Raw genomic sequence first — 14,644 nt, forward strand, 5'->3', positions numbered from 1 at the left:
GAACTTGTCCCAGGAGGAAGGTTGGGACAAAAGGCTCTGCTGGCCCCAGGGGACTGATAATGGGCAAAAGGGACCTTTCACCTAGACACGGGGAGTTTATCGCTGGCATGGAGTTGGCAGGGGCTGAAAGCCCTTTGTTGTTTCTGCTGGCAAACGCGTCGGTGGCTTCCTGTGGGTTGAAGGTGGCTGGGAGCCGATCAGTCATCCCCGGTAACTTTCCCGGCTGTTTTGCCAGGGAGGTGCTGGAGGGCGGGCACTGAAATGGAGCACCTGGCTCTCGCCTGAGGGCAGCGTGTGCAGCAGGAGCCGCTGCCACCCTGGCCCCGCTCTTGCATTTGCTGTCAGGAAGGCGGTGGTAAGCTTCCCGGCTGCTGCAGGCCGTTCGCGAGCTGCCTGGGTGGCTCCGAGAGTGCGAGATGGGACACGCTAAGTCCTCCCTGCGGATCGGCGCTCAGGGTCAAGGGACAGAGCGGACAGGTCACGGCATCCTGTCACCCGCCGGTGCGGGCGGGATGCGGGACCGGGCAGGCAGCGCCCCGCCTGCTCCAGCCTGAGCAGAGCGCTGGGGACTCGGGGGGGCGGGTAGCCCGGCACTGGGGGCGGCCGGTCCCGCCCCTCGAGCAGCCCCGCGCCGGGCACGGGAGGTCAGGCGGCGCGGCCCCTTTAAGCGGAAGCCCCGCCCCTCCCCGCCCCTCCCCGCCCGGGCGGCCAATGGGCGCCGCGGCTGCCGCGCCGTTTGTCCCAGGCTCCCCGCGGCGGCGCGGGGCGCGGGGCCGGGGCGCCCGGGCAGCGGGGCGCGATGCCGGCCTGAGGGGCTGCGGAGGGCAGCGCAGCGGGGCCGGCAGCGGGGCCCGCCGCCCCCCGGCTAGGGAGCTCCGCCGCCCCCCGGCAAACGCCGCTGCAAATGTCCCTTGTCCCTTGGTGCACGCTGCCAGCTGGTGCCTCCCTCCTCTCTGAAGCGTAACCGGGGAGGGGGTGGAAAGCAGAGGAAGTTTGGTATTTTGTTTGTTGTTTTGTTTTGTTTTTTTTTTCCTTCAGGTTTTGGAAAGGGGTTCCTGGCCCTTCCCTCGCTGAGGGCTGCGGAGCGGGGCGGCGGAGGAGAGAGGGGCAGCGCGGGGAGCGGGCTGTGCGGACCCTTGTCCTCCCCGCCCCGCCGCCCCGCGCCCGGGCTGCTGCGGGGGGCTCCGCCGAGCTCCCCCGAGCCTGGCCGCAGCCGCCCGGCGGATGCGGGTGCGCGCGTCTGTCTGCGCCTAACCCTGCCTCGGCTCCTCGGGTTTGTACCATGCTGAAGATCCTCACCAAAAAGCTCAGGAACCAGAGTCTGAATGAAATTCAGCCTTTTCAGCTAAAGGTAAGGACGGCCGGTTTTGTCTCGGGCGTTTTTTGCGCCCGTCAGGTAACCCGTAGCGGGGCCTTGAGCAGTTGGTGTCTTGGAGTTTTCATTACGCTGGGCCGGTTTCCTCTCAGCCAATGTGCTCTGTAGGAGATGGCCTAGGCTGTATTCCTGTTACTAAAGCCCCGTTCCTTCGCTCTCAGAGTCACCCTGCATATATCAATAGGTAATACGGAAAAGTGGATGAAGGCAGATGTATCTGTTTGTTCCTTAGAAGCATTTACTTTTAACGGCGTTCACGTGGAGCTTCACAGGCATTTGCCTGTCTGTCTGCTTACCTTTGTATGTGTGCAGTTTGTCCTCTCCCAGCCCTCACCTGGCTAGAACCCCACTTGAGCAATGTTCAAACGTGATTTGCTTAAAATAGCCTTCAGTTCGTTATTTGCATTTCTGTCCCTTCTGATCCTGAAGGCTGGAATCTGAGCTGAAGTTTGCTGTTGGGCTCGCTGCATTGACCCATGGCTTTCCAACTCTGCTCACATCCTTCCTTCGTATTCAGAAGAAAAATGAGGATCACAGATTCAGCATAAGGAATATGTAAGGCCTTCCTGCCAAATGCAAGGAGGAATTTTGGAGCCATGTGCAATGGGATAAAAATGGAGTCGTGATGTGTTACTTACAAAAAAATTACCAGATCTTGATTTGGTGAAAGTGTTGTGAAGCAAGGGATACCCCTGGAAATCAGCATAACTGCTGGATTGGCATCAGTACTGTGGGAAGTGTTGTGCCTGGACGCAAATTAAAGAAGGGATCTGGGAAAAGTAGCAGCCCTTGTTGCCTAGAGTTGGGGGCTGGGGATGCGTATACCAGACTCTAGTGGAGTCTTTTGTATGTGTTACACAGAGGCGGATTGCTGTGTGGCTGCACTTCTGCGCAGTCACTCTGGAGAGGCTGGTGATAACTTTGTTAGAAACAGTGCTGGTGCTTCCTCAAAGTTTGCAATGTTCACGTATTCTTCCTGCAGGGACTGCACGTTGTGTGGTTACTGGAGGAGGCAGGATTAGGTTTCATTTTTGGAAATAAAGTAAGAGTGATGCTTTAGGTTGTGGTTGGATGGATTCAGTGCGCAGTATCTCTGCAGAGGCAGTGGGGGATTTCTTTTGAACGCAGTTTCTGAGACTTGTGGCTGTGACTGCCTGCTCAAGCTTTATTGTTTGTCTCTTGGAGCATCAGGTGGTGAAACTGTGAGAATCTCTGGAGGGAGCTCTTGGGGGTATATACAGCATTTAGGATGCTTGCAGGCATGCAGGGAAACCCACAGGAGTGGGTATCTGCAGCCATTTTGGTCATATTAATGCTGAGGTTTTGTGCTGCAAACAGGTGGTCTGTAGTTTTGGAGGCTCAGTAAAGAAGGCCGACTTACGTTTACCCTGTTCTCTGGAAGGCTAATGCATCAGAGGTAGCCCTGCAGCCTGCCATGGGGAGTGGTACAATGACTGGTCTGCATGTGTATGGGCAGAAAGCCAGACTTTCAGACTCTGGGTTTATGTATATTTTGTAGGCCTTTGGGGACCATATGCAGCTGCCTGATCTTGGTTCAGCCTCATACCAGCATACTAATCACTTAACAGAGCGTGCAGTGCTCCGTCTTAGGTGTTGGGCCAGATCACCTTCACGTGTGGACATGGGAGAGGTGTCACAAGTGGTGAGTGGTGTGGGAACTTCCCACGGCTGCCCTGGACGTGGACCCTGTGACAAGGTCAAGTGTCCCGCACCATTTCCCTGTACTGCTCTCAGATGATGTGGGGCTGCCAGGCACAGAATGAGCTCCTGCCTTCTCAACTTCTTCACTTTGATCTGTGCCTGTTCAGGTCTGTATATATTCCGACATGTGAGGCATGTGCATTATTTAAAGGGTCCCGTCTGCTGCCTTTGAAACCTAGTGAAAAGTTAGTTAGATGGGAGCATAAAATCAGGTCTGTGATAGTGCAAGTGGCGAATGAGCATGTATTTTGGATAGAATAAGAGCTAATTTGCATCCGGCAACCAAATCAAGAGCTTTCTGAGCTTTAAAAGTAGTATACTTCCTTTAGTTGCTTTTCTCCTTCTTTACCCACATGCTTTTGCACTTTATGACCTTTGTTGGAAGTTCCCAAATGCAAGGGAAGGCAAGATGCTGTTGTGTTTCCAGCTTGCAACAGTACTGCCATTAGGCACAGTTGTGGGAGACTTCTCCTTGGCTAAAGGGTGAAGTGATTTTTGTAAGCTTGGGAGATTTGACCAACGTTGGATTGGCATGCCAGGTTTGGGAATCTTTTGAGGATTAAATTTCTGTCCACTGTAAGGATCTAATTTTGGCACCAGGTATCCTGAGTTGGTTAAGTGTGGCTGTGATATGTCTTCCTAGTTTTCCCCCAGTTGGAGAAGCTGAGAGGCTGCCATTGCCTCCTGTAAGTGCAAGCGGGAAATGTGCAGGCTTTGGATGTTGATGTAATAGACCTTGCTTTTTTCCCCTACTGAAGCTGGTCTTCAAGCAGTTGACAACTAAGGCTGCTTAGAAGGTTTTGTCTCAAGAGGTCTTCCATTTCGTACTGGTGTTGCTGAGAAAGTTACTGTTGCTGTATTGCCCATTCTCCAGAAGTCACCATAATGGGAAGGGAGGGATTGACTGAAGTTTCACCTGCTCATGGGTTAGTATGTGCTGCCAGCTGGGCTGTGAAGTGTGGTAGTTAGGGTTCAAGTTTGAACTCTTAGACTTGGAAGACTGGTCATACCAGAGACCTTCCTGTCTCCCCACTGAACACTCGTGCCCTGTAGCGGGGACAGCTCAGTGGCAGTGGGTCCACTCCTGACCTGTTGAGGTTCACAGTCCAGTTCATTAGCTTAGAGTCCTTCAGCTGCTGCAGCTAAATCCAAGAAAGGACTGTGAATTGGAGCCTTATGGCCTCAGCCTGCTGTTTCACCTCTTGCTTCAGTGGTCTGGTGTTATTTGCTAGAGATTAGGCCAGATTCAGAAAGCTCCGGTTTTTGGCTGGCTGTTAGAAATTGAGGGCCAAAAGCAGATTTGACTTTACAGGTTAGTGCTCATCTTTGATAACAACTGGGTCTGTTCCAGAGTAGAACTTGTGGGACAAAAGAGTGAGAACAGGGTTTGTCCTATACTGTAGTAAAATGCTTCAAATAAAGAGAGAGAAGCCTATAACTCAAGGCCTGAATTTTTTATTGTCTGTCCAGTATTACAGTCTACTACAGTTTTTCTTATTCCATAGTTTTGGACTGTTAGCTCTGATAAGCCCTCCTTGAACTGTAAGTCAGATTGTTCAAGGAGCTTCTAAAATGCATATCCTGGAATTGCATGTGGGTTTATGTGATGGCCTACTGATACTGAGTCCTGAGACGTACTCTCCAGCTGACTTGGTGAGCTCTCTACAAATGAAATGTCTTGTTCATCCCCTCAGCTTGGGGTAGGGGTTTCTCACACTAATGCATTTCTTCCAAATTCTTCAAACTATTGTGCCCCTGCATATTTCTGCAGTGGCTAAAGTTTAAGTGTCTGTTTTCTAAGCTTTGCAGGCAAGCAAGCTCCTTGGGGCAGGGAGCATCTGGTTGGAACAAGTCTGTGCATTGCCAGTCAAACTAAGCCCTTAATTAGTGGCCCTAGGTGTTATCAGAATGAAACAGTTGGATTGTGGTGTGTTAAAAAATTAACTGGCTAGAACATGTAGCTGAAGAAAACTGAGCACTTGAAGGGTGGCAATTCCATTCTAACTTTGCTGTCAACACAACTTTGGAGGTGATACAATTGATGTTCTAATACACAAAAGTTGTTAAATTACCTATGCACTTGGCATATTCCTTTTTGTGCTGGGAGGGGGCAATTAAGACCTGCTTATCATTTCCTTAATGTCGATCAACAAAATGAAATAATATTTGAGTCTCTTCTGGTGACAGAGAACTGCCTTTCTCTGCTATGTAATTTTGGACTTACGCTTGCTTACAAGGGAACTGTGGACTAGGCACTAACAAAGCCACCATGTCAGCTCTTTCATGGATCCTTGCAGCTTGTATGTGTGCATAACAATGTGTTGGCGACCAGCAAGTCATATCTGTAGTTTTCTGTTGGCATCTGCATCCAAAGTCAGCTATGAGACTGGGCTGGCTGGCTGGCTCTGATGAGCGACTGGGAACCATTCTGATCCTTCCTACATGAAGGGGGTTCAACTGGCTGTGCAAAGTGAATGTCAGGCTTGCAAGTCACTGTCCTAGTGCTAGCTGGTTATTTAGCAGAGCCAGGGGTGTGTTATTTAAGTTTTTTCTCCTCAGACCAAAAGAGTCAAGTAGCATCATTACTACTGATACACAGTGAGTGTGCTTTCAAAGATCGGTGTAAGGAGTTATGTTTTGTATGAAGGAGGACATAGTATTTTCCTTCTTTTGTTGGGTTGACTGCTTATCATGTGTTTGGCCAAGCACTGGTCTTCAGGCTGGCTGAAGACAGCTTGGCACAGTGAAAATTCAGCTTCATTTGTCTCCTGTGGTGTGTGAAGGTTTTCTTTCATTTATGGACTTTTTTCAGCACATCCCATCCTAGAAGTTCATTCTTCTAGGGCTGGAGAACTGTTTTATATCAAAGCTTTTCTTTTCCTCCTACTAACACCTGGTAACTTTAGATGCTTCTGGTTTGTCTTAATCTCACTTAGGATAGATACAAGCACTTGCAAGAATGTAAGTGTGTAAGTACAGTTTTTGCTATTGGAGTATCTATGAATATGTCTAAAGTTAAGCTTGAGATAGTTTTGACTGAAGTTATGTTACTGGGTTAGAAATGCTGTGATAGGTACTTAGCCAAGGCAAAGAATAGAATGGGCAATCCCAGCCATTCTGAAACCTTAAGTTTTTGAGACTTTTGCCTGAAGCATTGTAAAGTAAGAGGTTTGCAATTCCTTTCTACTTAGCTTCTGAGGTCTGAATTTTCAAGGGTTGTCATCTTTCCTGTGCAGACATCCAACATCAAGAATCTCCTGTAATGTATTAATTCCAGAGAGTGGAAACTTCAGATAAATTGCAGAAATTGCAAATATGGCATAATGGGGAGTTCATTGACATTGGGGTAGTTCAGTGAGACATCCTTTCAGCTGGCCTTGTTCGTGACTGATATGAAAATATGAGCTAGATTTTTTAAAAAATGAATATACCCTCCAGTGTCACAAAGAAATCTCATTACTTTCTTTTGTATTTCCCAATTCTTTATTTTTATTTGAATGAAACATTGAATTCTGAAATTGTTATACTATGCACTTGACTTTTGCACTTTGATGAAAACAAATTAATCCATTTTGCTTTGCTGGACAATGAAGTTCTACCTAATTTCTTGTTATCACACACTGTTGTACAGCTCCTGAATTTATGTTGCACTGTTTGGGATGCTAAAAGTTTTCCTGAGCAGGAAAATAGCTTATATTTGAAGGAAAAATAGAAAGCAGACCCAGGTCATAATTTAATTGTGGCTCTTGAAAAAGAGCTTCACCTTTTTTGAAAGTAAAAAGCAAGGCTTGCATTACTTGGGACATCTCTGGAGTGGTGGGTGGGCAGGGCACCACTCTGCTGTACTGTGCCAGGTTGGCCAGCTTCTCTGGCTGTTCTTGGAGCATGCCTGGGGTCAGAGAAGTATTGTTGGGGTGCCTCAGTATGGGAACCATGGGCTGTATTCTCTTTTCAGTGGGGAATACACACCCACCTGCAGTGTAGGCAGCGCTAGCTCCTCCTACCCCCGTGCATTTATCTGTAGCCCCGTTCTGTTCAGTGGGATTCAGGTTGCTGGGTGACCCAGCTCTTCCTAGCAACCAGCATCACAGGTATGTGTGCACTCCGGGCTGTTTGCTGCTGCAGTAACTCTTGTAGGTGGCTGTGGGCAGAGCCTGTTTGTCCTCTTGCCACCATTGACCAGCAGAGTCAGCCAGCTAAGCTGGTTTTGAATAGGCACCAGCACCACCCACAACTGCTCAGCATGAACACCCAGGCAAGGATTTAGAGAAAAGCCAATTAGTTGTGACCTTTGTCAGCACAGAAAGCATTCCATGTGTGGTATGAACTCTGCTGTGACCCAGGCCTGAAAGTGGATGTAAAGGATGTATGGCCCAATGTGACCTATTCAGAGCTGTTTCCAAGCCCATCTGGGCACAGGGCGGCCCAGCACACAGGTGAAGCACAGTTCAGAGAAGTCTTGTTTCTTCTGCACCAGCTTGGCCACTCCTTGGGGGTGGACAGCTCATGGTGTCTCTGGGCATTTCTCCTCTCTCTTGCTATGTTCTTTTGCTTTTCAGACCCAATATAGCCTCCTCCCTGCTGTGGGCTGATCTCTTTGGACATTGATCTGCCCTCCATGTCTGCCTCAGTGTGTACATCAGACTGGAGTTTTCAGTTGTTGTAGGACAAGCGTTTTGAGGCTGGGGCATCTTGGGAGCTGGCTGAGGCAGAGGGAACAGATTTTACATTTCAAGTAGTCTCTCTTCCTCCTTCAATTACTGCCACACGTGAAGCGCTCAGCCAGGTGAACTTCTGCTCTTTCTTTGAGACAGCCCTACCAGAATGGGAATGCTGCAACGGAGTACCCTTGTGTTGGGTACATCATGTGAAGAGCTTTCATGGTGGCCTCTCTAGTCCAGCCTTGATAGCTTCATGGAGCGTGAAATACTGTGGACACTTACGGAACTTCTGGTGGACCTGCATATAAAAAATTATCTTGCTTGGAAGATTTGCACCAAAGCTGCCACATAGCTGCATGTGCAGTATTCCACATCCTGGGTCTTCCTAGTTGTTCTGGGTTAGCATGGCAGAATGTCACCTGGTGGTGACAGGAACTAAAAGCCGAAAGAACATTCTGTGAGTGACTGTCAGCTTTTCAAGCAGCTTCTGTGGACCAGTCTGTTTCCAGACTTCTCTTCCCTCAGCACTCTTAGCCAACCAGTCCCATCATCCAGGCTTACTGTAGAAATAAAAGCCTACTGCAGAGCCCCTCAGCTTGCCAAAGCTTGAGCTGTAGTATTGGGAATGAAGATTGATACCTGTGCTCCACTGGCATGCACCTTCTAAATGAGTGTTGTCGGCAAGGAGACGTGAAACCTGGGACTGTGTCCCTCAGGCTTGGCAGGCTGAGTTTATGGATTCTTTTCCTCAATTGAGCTGCTGTCATCTGGGACTGGCATTGCTGTATTGGTTGGCTGTTGTACCCAGCAAATACACTTGAGAAAAATCCAGATTTGCCTGGAATCACTCTTGTTCCCAACACTTGTTCCAGCATCAGCACATACGAGAAAACCTAAGTTCAGGGCTGGAAATACCTTCTGAGGAAAAGAGGAAACCAGTGCTGGAGCCTAAGAGCCTAGGGAGGTTTTTATTAGTCATGTCTCCCATTTCAGGGATGTGTGGGCCCTGAGGTTTGTTGTCTGACTGCAAAGTAAATGGCCCTTATCTGACTTTAGATGTGTGAAAGGACAGGGACTGCCTGGATAAAGTACTCCCAAAAACTTCAATATGCATTAATGTCTACAGTGAGAGTAGAGAGACCTTGATTTCTGACATTTCTAAGGAACAAACCATGGATTTGCTTTGGGTAGCTGATTAATTGATTTGACTGGGCTACAAGCCTGCTTTTGAGGTGCTGGTTTCAAGAAGGTCACATAATTTAAGTTCCTCTTGGCATAAAGATCCTGTCCCTTCGCACTCATTTTGTTCAGAAATCTGTCTCATCCTATGCCTTCCTAATGGGGTCACATTGTTTCCACGATGCAGGCTAATTTTATTTAACTGATGTTCTTACTTCTTGGCATCAGAGGCCACAGTCTGCCAAGCTCTATATGGGCATAAGATGAGAAGAAAATTTCCTTTGATTGAACAGGGAATTTCCCATCTTGAGGAAAGGTGCCAGAGCCTCTAGTTTGCTGAGTGTGTCTGGATGTAAGCTGGAAAAATATAAAATAATCCTTCCATATCCTGTCACCCAGTTATTACACACAAAGCCAAGTGGTTGTTCCAGACAGTTGTCTGCAGCCAGACTGTTTTTGTGCTTGGGTTTCTTTTTTTTATTTTTATTTTTTATTTTTTCTTTATTCCTAGGCGTTGGTTATTCCAAAGAAATAAAAGTTCTTTGGCAAGGGCTAATTAAGAGGAGGGAACAGTGGTATTTGGTCTGGAACATAGGAAGTGAAATAATTTAGAGGCTTAAAAATCAGCTTCCATTTATATTTTTTAGTTAATAGAAACCCCTTTATTCTGGCTTGGACAGAACAAGTCATTCTTGGGAAACCCCTTGGTGGTATTTTGGAGAGGGCTGCAGTGCAATGCAACTTTTCCCCTGTCTTGCTTCTGAAATGGTATGTGGGCGTGCCAGTTTAGTATGTGGTGCTCGGACACTGCCTCAGTAGCCATCTGTGGTGAGCAAAGTGAGTTGAATCTGCAAGAACACTGTCGGGTTTTGTTCTGTGCATCCCCTTGTGTTGTGATGTTGCAAGTAAATGCATGTGCTGTGTGTTCTGCTTTCATGCATGGGGCTTAGGAGCACACATCCTGTCTTAGACCTACAGTCAGTTCTATCTCCTGCAGGTGCCAGATACGGGCACTTAGGGAAGACAGTAAGAACAGCACATATGTTGGTCTTGGGAGCTTCTAGAGACTGAACTGCTGTCTGTGCATTAGTAGCCCAATGGACTTCTTTTACCTAAACATGCCAACCCGCTCATATATTGGAAGAAAGAGTAATCATTCAAATTATGTCTTTGTGCCACTTGTCTCTAGCCCATCCCACCATGTGCAGGAAGAAGAGACTACCCCCTTTGGCCAGATTCTCCCAACTAAGAACCACTTGGTATCACACGATGCCTGCTAGAAAGTATCTGGGGCAACGAGATCCATAGCAAGTATTTACATGCTCCTAACTCTTACTCTAAAGATGCCTGACCAGATGGATCAAAGATCGGGTCTTGAAGGATTATCCTACGTTACTGGCTTGCTCCATGATAAAACGCAAGAAGACTGGTGTAAATCCAGAGAGATGAAGCAGCTTGCGGCCACTTGCACTCAGAAGGGTTAATGTGGGATTTTTAGAGGAGAAGCCTGAAATGTCTCATGTGCTCCAAATGTGTTTTCCAGCCTGACTGTAAGGCATTGTTCCTTGTGTTTGCAAATCTGGCTAATGTAGTTCTTTATGGCTGAGCAGAGGTGAGTGTCGAGTGAGGTCTCCCAACACAGACAGCTTCTCGTCAGCTAATGAAGTATCTCAAGGCATAGAAAACCTGTGTATGCCAGCTGCTGTCAGCTGTATTTCCCTGGTAGAGGGGACCCATGCAATGCTGGGGAGTTGCTTTAAGCTGTCAGAGAAGCTGGCCTGTGCAGAGGGACCTCTCCTCATCCCAGCAATGTGATGAGCTAGGCCAGTGGGGAAGGGGGGTGAGTCAGGAGGAGTGTGTGTAAGTCACTGTGGCCTAAGCAGGGATAGTTGGCACTGGTTTGGGCAACTGTTTCCCATCCTCCCCTTTCTCAGTACATGTATTGCAGATGAGAATAGCTGTGCTATAGGTGCCTCTCTAGTTGTAGGTGCCCCTTGTACTCTCTTCTCCTTATGCTTGAGAGGGTTTTCAGCCTGTGATAAATACTGCTACTTTTAACCTTGCGGTGTTTAGAGCTGAGGTTCAGCAGCAAATGGGCTGTAAGTCACTGTATCTTAACACAGGATGGATGAGGCCTCATAATGAAGGTCTTTAATCCTTCAGGCTCCTTCTCGTCTTTCTGGCCTGTTGTGCTTTGTGGTGTCAGCACTGCTGAATAACACTGCTCCTGTGGGGTGCGAGCCAGGGGAATGCCAGGACTCCACGCTGTGAGCTGTCAGAGGAGTTGACCTCCTTTGCAAACTGATCTCTTTGCGGAACAATCATTTTGTATTTTGCTGCTTCTTTCTGATGGGTGTTTCCTGACTCTTTACTTCTGCTTGCTTTGCTGATTCCCCTCTGAGCTGTGTAAAATGCTGTCTCAATGCATAGGGTGAGAAAGTTAACAGGTGGATCCTAGTTTTCCAATAGAATTCTTAAAACTTGATTATTAATTAGCCATAAGTGTCTTTATCACACCAGCAAAGTTATGAACAGAGTAGCAGAGCTGGAGAGAAACTTACTGTGTGGCTTCATCACATGCAGGTGACTGCAGACCGAGGCCAAGCTGTGCTGGGTATTTCTACTGACCACTACTCTGTGGTGGGAGGAGAGTAGGAGACTTACTTGGAAGTGTCATATCTGTAAGCTTCACTTGCAGGTAGAAGTGGATTTGGAGGAACGTATATCTTCTGTCACCACAGTAAGAATTATAAACCTTAACCATCCTCTTAAACTAACAACATAAGGACAGCTTGAGAATTTTGTAAAAACTATTGCTACTGGGAAGGGTGATACATATTACAGTGTGGAGCTGCAGCATTCTCGTGACTCCTGTACTGCAGAAGCAGTCTTATTTGGTAAAACATAGTGCTCTGGGAAACCAAGCAGGAATTGGGAGAATCAAAGGGTCTGCTTCTGTGGTAACACCTCTGTTACCAGACTCCATCCACCTGCTGAGTAAGGGTTGTAGTGACTTCATTCCACCTGTAATTTCCAACATAATGAACTGTTAAATCAAGGCCCCAAACACAACTGCAGCTATGTTTATACAAAGAGATTCTGGTTGTCATAGTGGCTTTGCGAATAAATAAACTGAATAGAGCTCTTTAAGATTTGGAATGTTTTGGATGGAAAGGACCAGAGTCTGGGTGTCTTCTGAGTAGGAGGCTTTTTAAAGTCTCTTATTTTAGTTGCTAGCCCTACTTTTGTGTCTTCTGTTGCCACAGAAGTTTGACTGATGATGGTGGGAGAAGCATGTGCATCTATGTGGGTGTCTATATCGTTGGTCTTTGCTGAGTAGAACAGAATCTTTTCTAGGTTCTTTGCAATTGCTGCCTTTTGGAAGCTATCTTGAGTGCAATATAAAAGGATGATCTTGGTTTTACTCTAACAATGTTCACCCAGAGCTTTTGAGAGAAGGCCCATGTTGGATAGGAGTCAATGGAAAAGGCTGTTACTGTGGCTCACCTGATTCCTGTGTTTAAGACCTGATCCATAACTGTTGTATAACACTGGTGTTCAGTTGTGGTCATAGGCTGCATTCAGTTCCCTGCAAGTGGAAAACATCAGATGTCTGCTGTTTCTCTTAACTGGGGAGTCCACATGTCCACACACCATAGGTTCATCGGTGCTGTACACCATACTTCTCTGGAGCTATGGTGATGCATCAGGACCTGCTGCTTTTTATTTATGTGTTTGTTTTGCAAAAGCCCTTGATGTTTTTATCTTTTGCCTTCACCTGCAAAATCATCTCTGCTTAGTCTTGGGAAGGGTGGGGGGAGACCTAAAAAAAAAAAAAGGTTTGATGCAGACACTTGACTGCTGCAAGAGAACTGATGTGGGGCAGATGAGACAGCACGGAGAGTCCAGCTGTGCTCTGTGGGTTTGGTGTGAATAATTTTTTGACCAGTCTCTGTGCTCTATCCCAGTGATGAAGCCCCATTGCACTTGTCTCTGCATAGAGTTCTCTGATTCATTCCACTTTCAATATTGGATCCCCAAGCCTAGGACACTACTCTTTCATCTCTCTAGTTCTAGTGAGGTCTGGCCACAGTTGTAACTTCTGTCCAGGAGCTGTAGACAGTAGATAAACATAATCTCACTGTTCAAACAGTATGTTCAATTCAACATTAACTTGCTGGTGGAATTACAGAAGCATAAGGGAGAGGATTTAAGACAAGAAGAGGATCACACATGCACCTCCCTGCATCCACCTACCACTTGTGTCCTTGCTGGTCTGTGCAAGCCTGATGTTTTCCTTGTAAGATCTGGGTAGCCCAACTTTAGGCTACGCTTTTGGAAACAGAGTTCAGTCATTCTTCCTCAGAACAGAAGCTCATTTTCAGTGTTCTTTGGTTGATGTCTCCCACCACTTGTGCCCTGAGCATTGCCAGTCACCATGTTTGCCTTTGTCTGTGTAAGGTAAGCATTCAATAAAAAGTACATCTGTATTGCTAAAACATTGTGGACTCTGCTACCTAGAGTGACTCTGCCTCTTTCAAGTCTGTGAAGCCACAGACAGTGAAGTGTCTGACTAAATGGGAAGCATTCCTACAAATAAAAGGGAATTTTGCTGTCTTCAGTGTGGGGCAGGCGTGGAAAGCAAGGGCCTTGAAGAGTGCTGTGTACCACTGGGCCATCACCACTTTCACTGATTCAGCTAGACAGCTGCTCTGTCAAGCAGGACAACATTCAAGGGTTATGAACTCTGGGTTTGAGTTGTAGCCGTTTGCAAGGAAACAGGGAAAAGAGTTTGGAGGCAGAGCTATTATGAAAATTAAAAAGGAAAAGAATAATAACAATGGAAAAAATACTTTAGAAGGCTTTTCCAAACTAGGACTGTTCTGGCTGGAAGCTTAGCTTTTGAAGGACCCCAGCTGTAAAACCCACATCTAGTCTAGGCAGTCATATCTCACTTGTAGATGTCTGAAGACTGAACTGAGCCTTTCCTCTAATCTCTCTAACAACGGTACTTTTTTTGAGGAGAGAGCAAGCACTGCAGCCTCTTTTACTTGCATAAATCATCCCTTTAATGCGGAATGTCTCTAAAATAAAATTTAAAGAAGAACTTGTGAGAGTTGTTGGATGTTGATTTGAAGGTTCATTTGACCCCTTCCCCTCAAAACTGCCTTTCAGTGCCTCATACTCTCGCTTGTTTTCCCATTCTCTCTGGTTCAGTTTCTTACGATTGAGAGAATGGCACCTTCCTCATTCAGGATTGGACAGGTTTCTATGGCAAGTACTGCAGTTGTTGACCTGGAAAAATAACAGTGTGGAAATGTTGTAAAATGTTTTTACTAAAGCTAAGTGGTTGGGAAGGAGAAGAGCCAGCAGTAGAGCCCTGTGCTGTAGGATCTCAATTTCTCTAGCAGCTCTGTAGGCAGTGCTGCAGGGAGAAGGTAAGGGAGCACTTGTTTAATTTCTTTGGTTTGAAGAAATGGAAATTGGTTCCCTGTAAGAGATATTAGTAGTCATAGTGAGCTGCATGTCTTTTTCTGCTTTTGCACCAGGCACCAGTGAGTGAGACCAGCTCAGTGAAGTCTCTTTCCAGGGTGCATGGAAGGGGCTTTCCTGGAGTGCCAGTACTCAAGTGAATGAGCCTGTGTCACAAGCAGCCTTATATGTGGCAACACAGGCAGCATTGGCCTCTGATGCTGAAGTCACCTCC

The 14,644-nt window shown here is 47.0% G+C and overlaps 1 protein-coding gene across 3 annotated transcripts in view; it reads left to right on the top strand.

The window, feature by feature from the left end:
* The first annotated feature begins 732 nt into the window (after positions 1-732).
* LOC127382445 (uncharacterized) overlaps positions 733-14,644 on the top strand; it is a 59,400-nt gene continuing 45,488 nt past the window's right edge. Inside the window, exons 1-2 of one of the 3 annotated variants that reach the window (XM_051614083.1) lie at positions 734-938; positions 1,039-1,351. In XM_051614083.1, the coding sequence (XP_051470043.1) occupies positions 1,283-1,351 (69 nt within the window). In that variant the 5' untranslated portion in view covers positions 734-938; positions 1,039-1,282. Of the gene's footprint in view, positions 1,352-14,644 lie in introns of all 3 variants that reach the window. The other 2 variants (XM_051614084.1, XM_051614085.1) reach the window with 2 other exon arrangements.

Source organism: Apus apus, chromosome 3 (assembly GCF_020740795.1).
Source record: "Apus apus isolate bApuApu2 chromosome 3, bApuApu2.pri.cur, whole genome shotgun sequence".
Lineage (NCBI taxonomy): Eukaryota > Metazoa > Chordata > Aves > Apodiformes > Apodidae > Apus > Apus apus.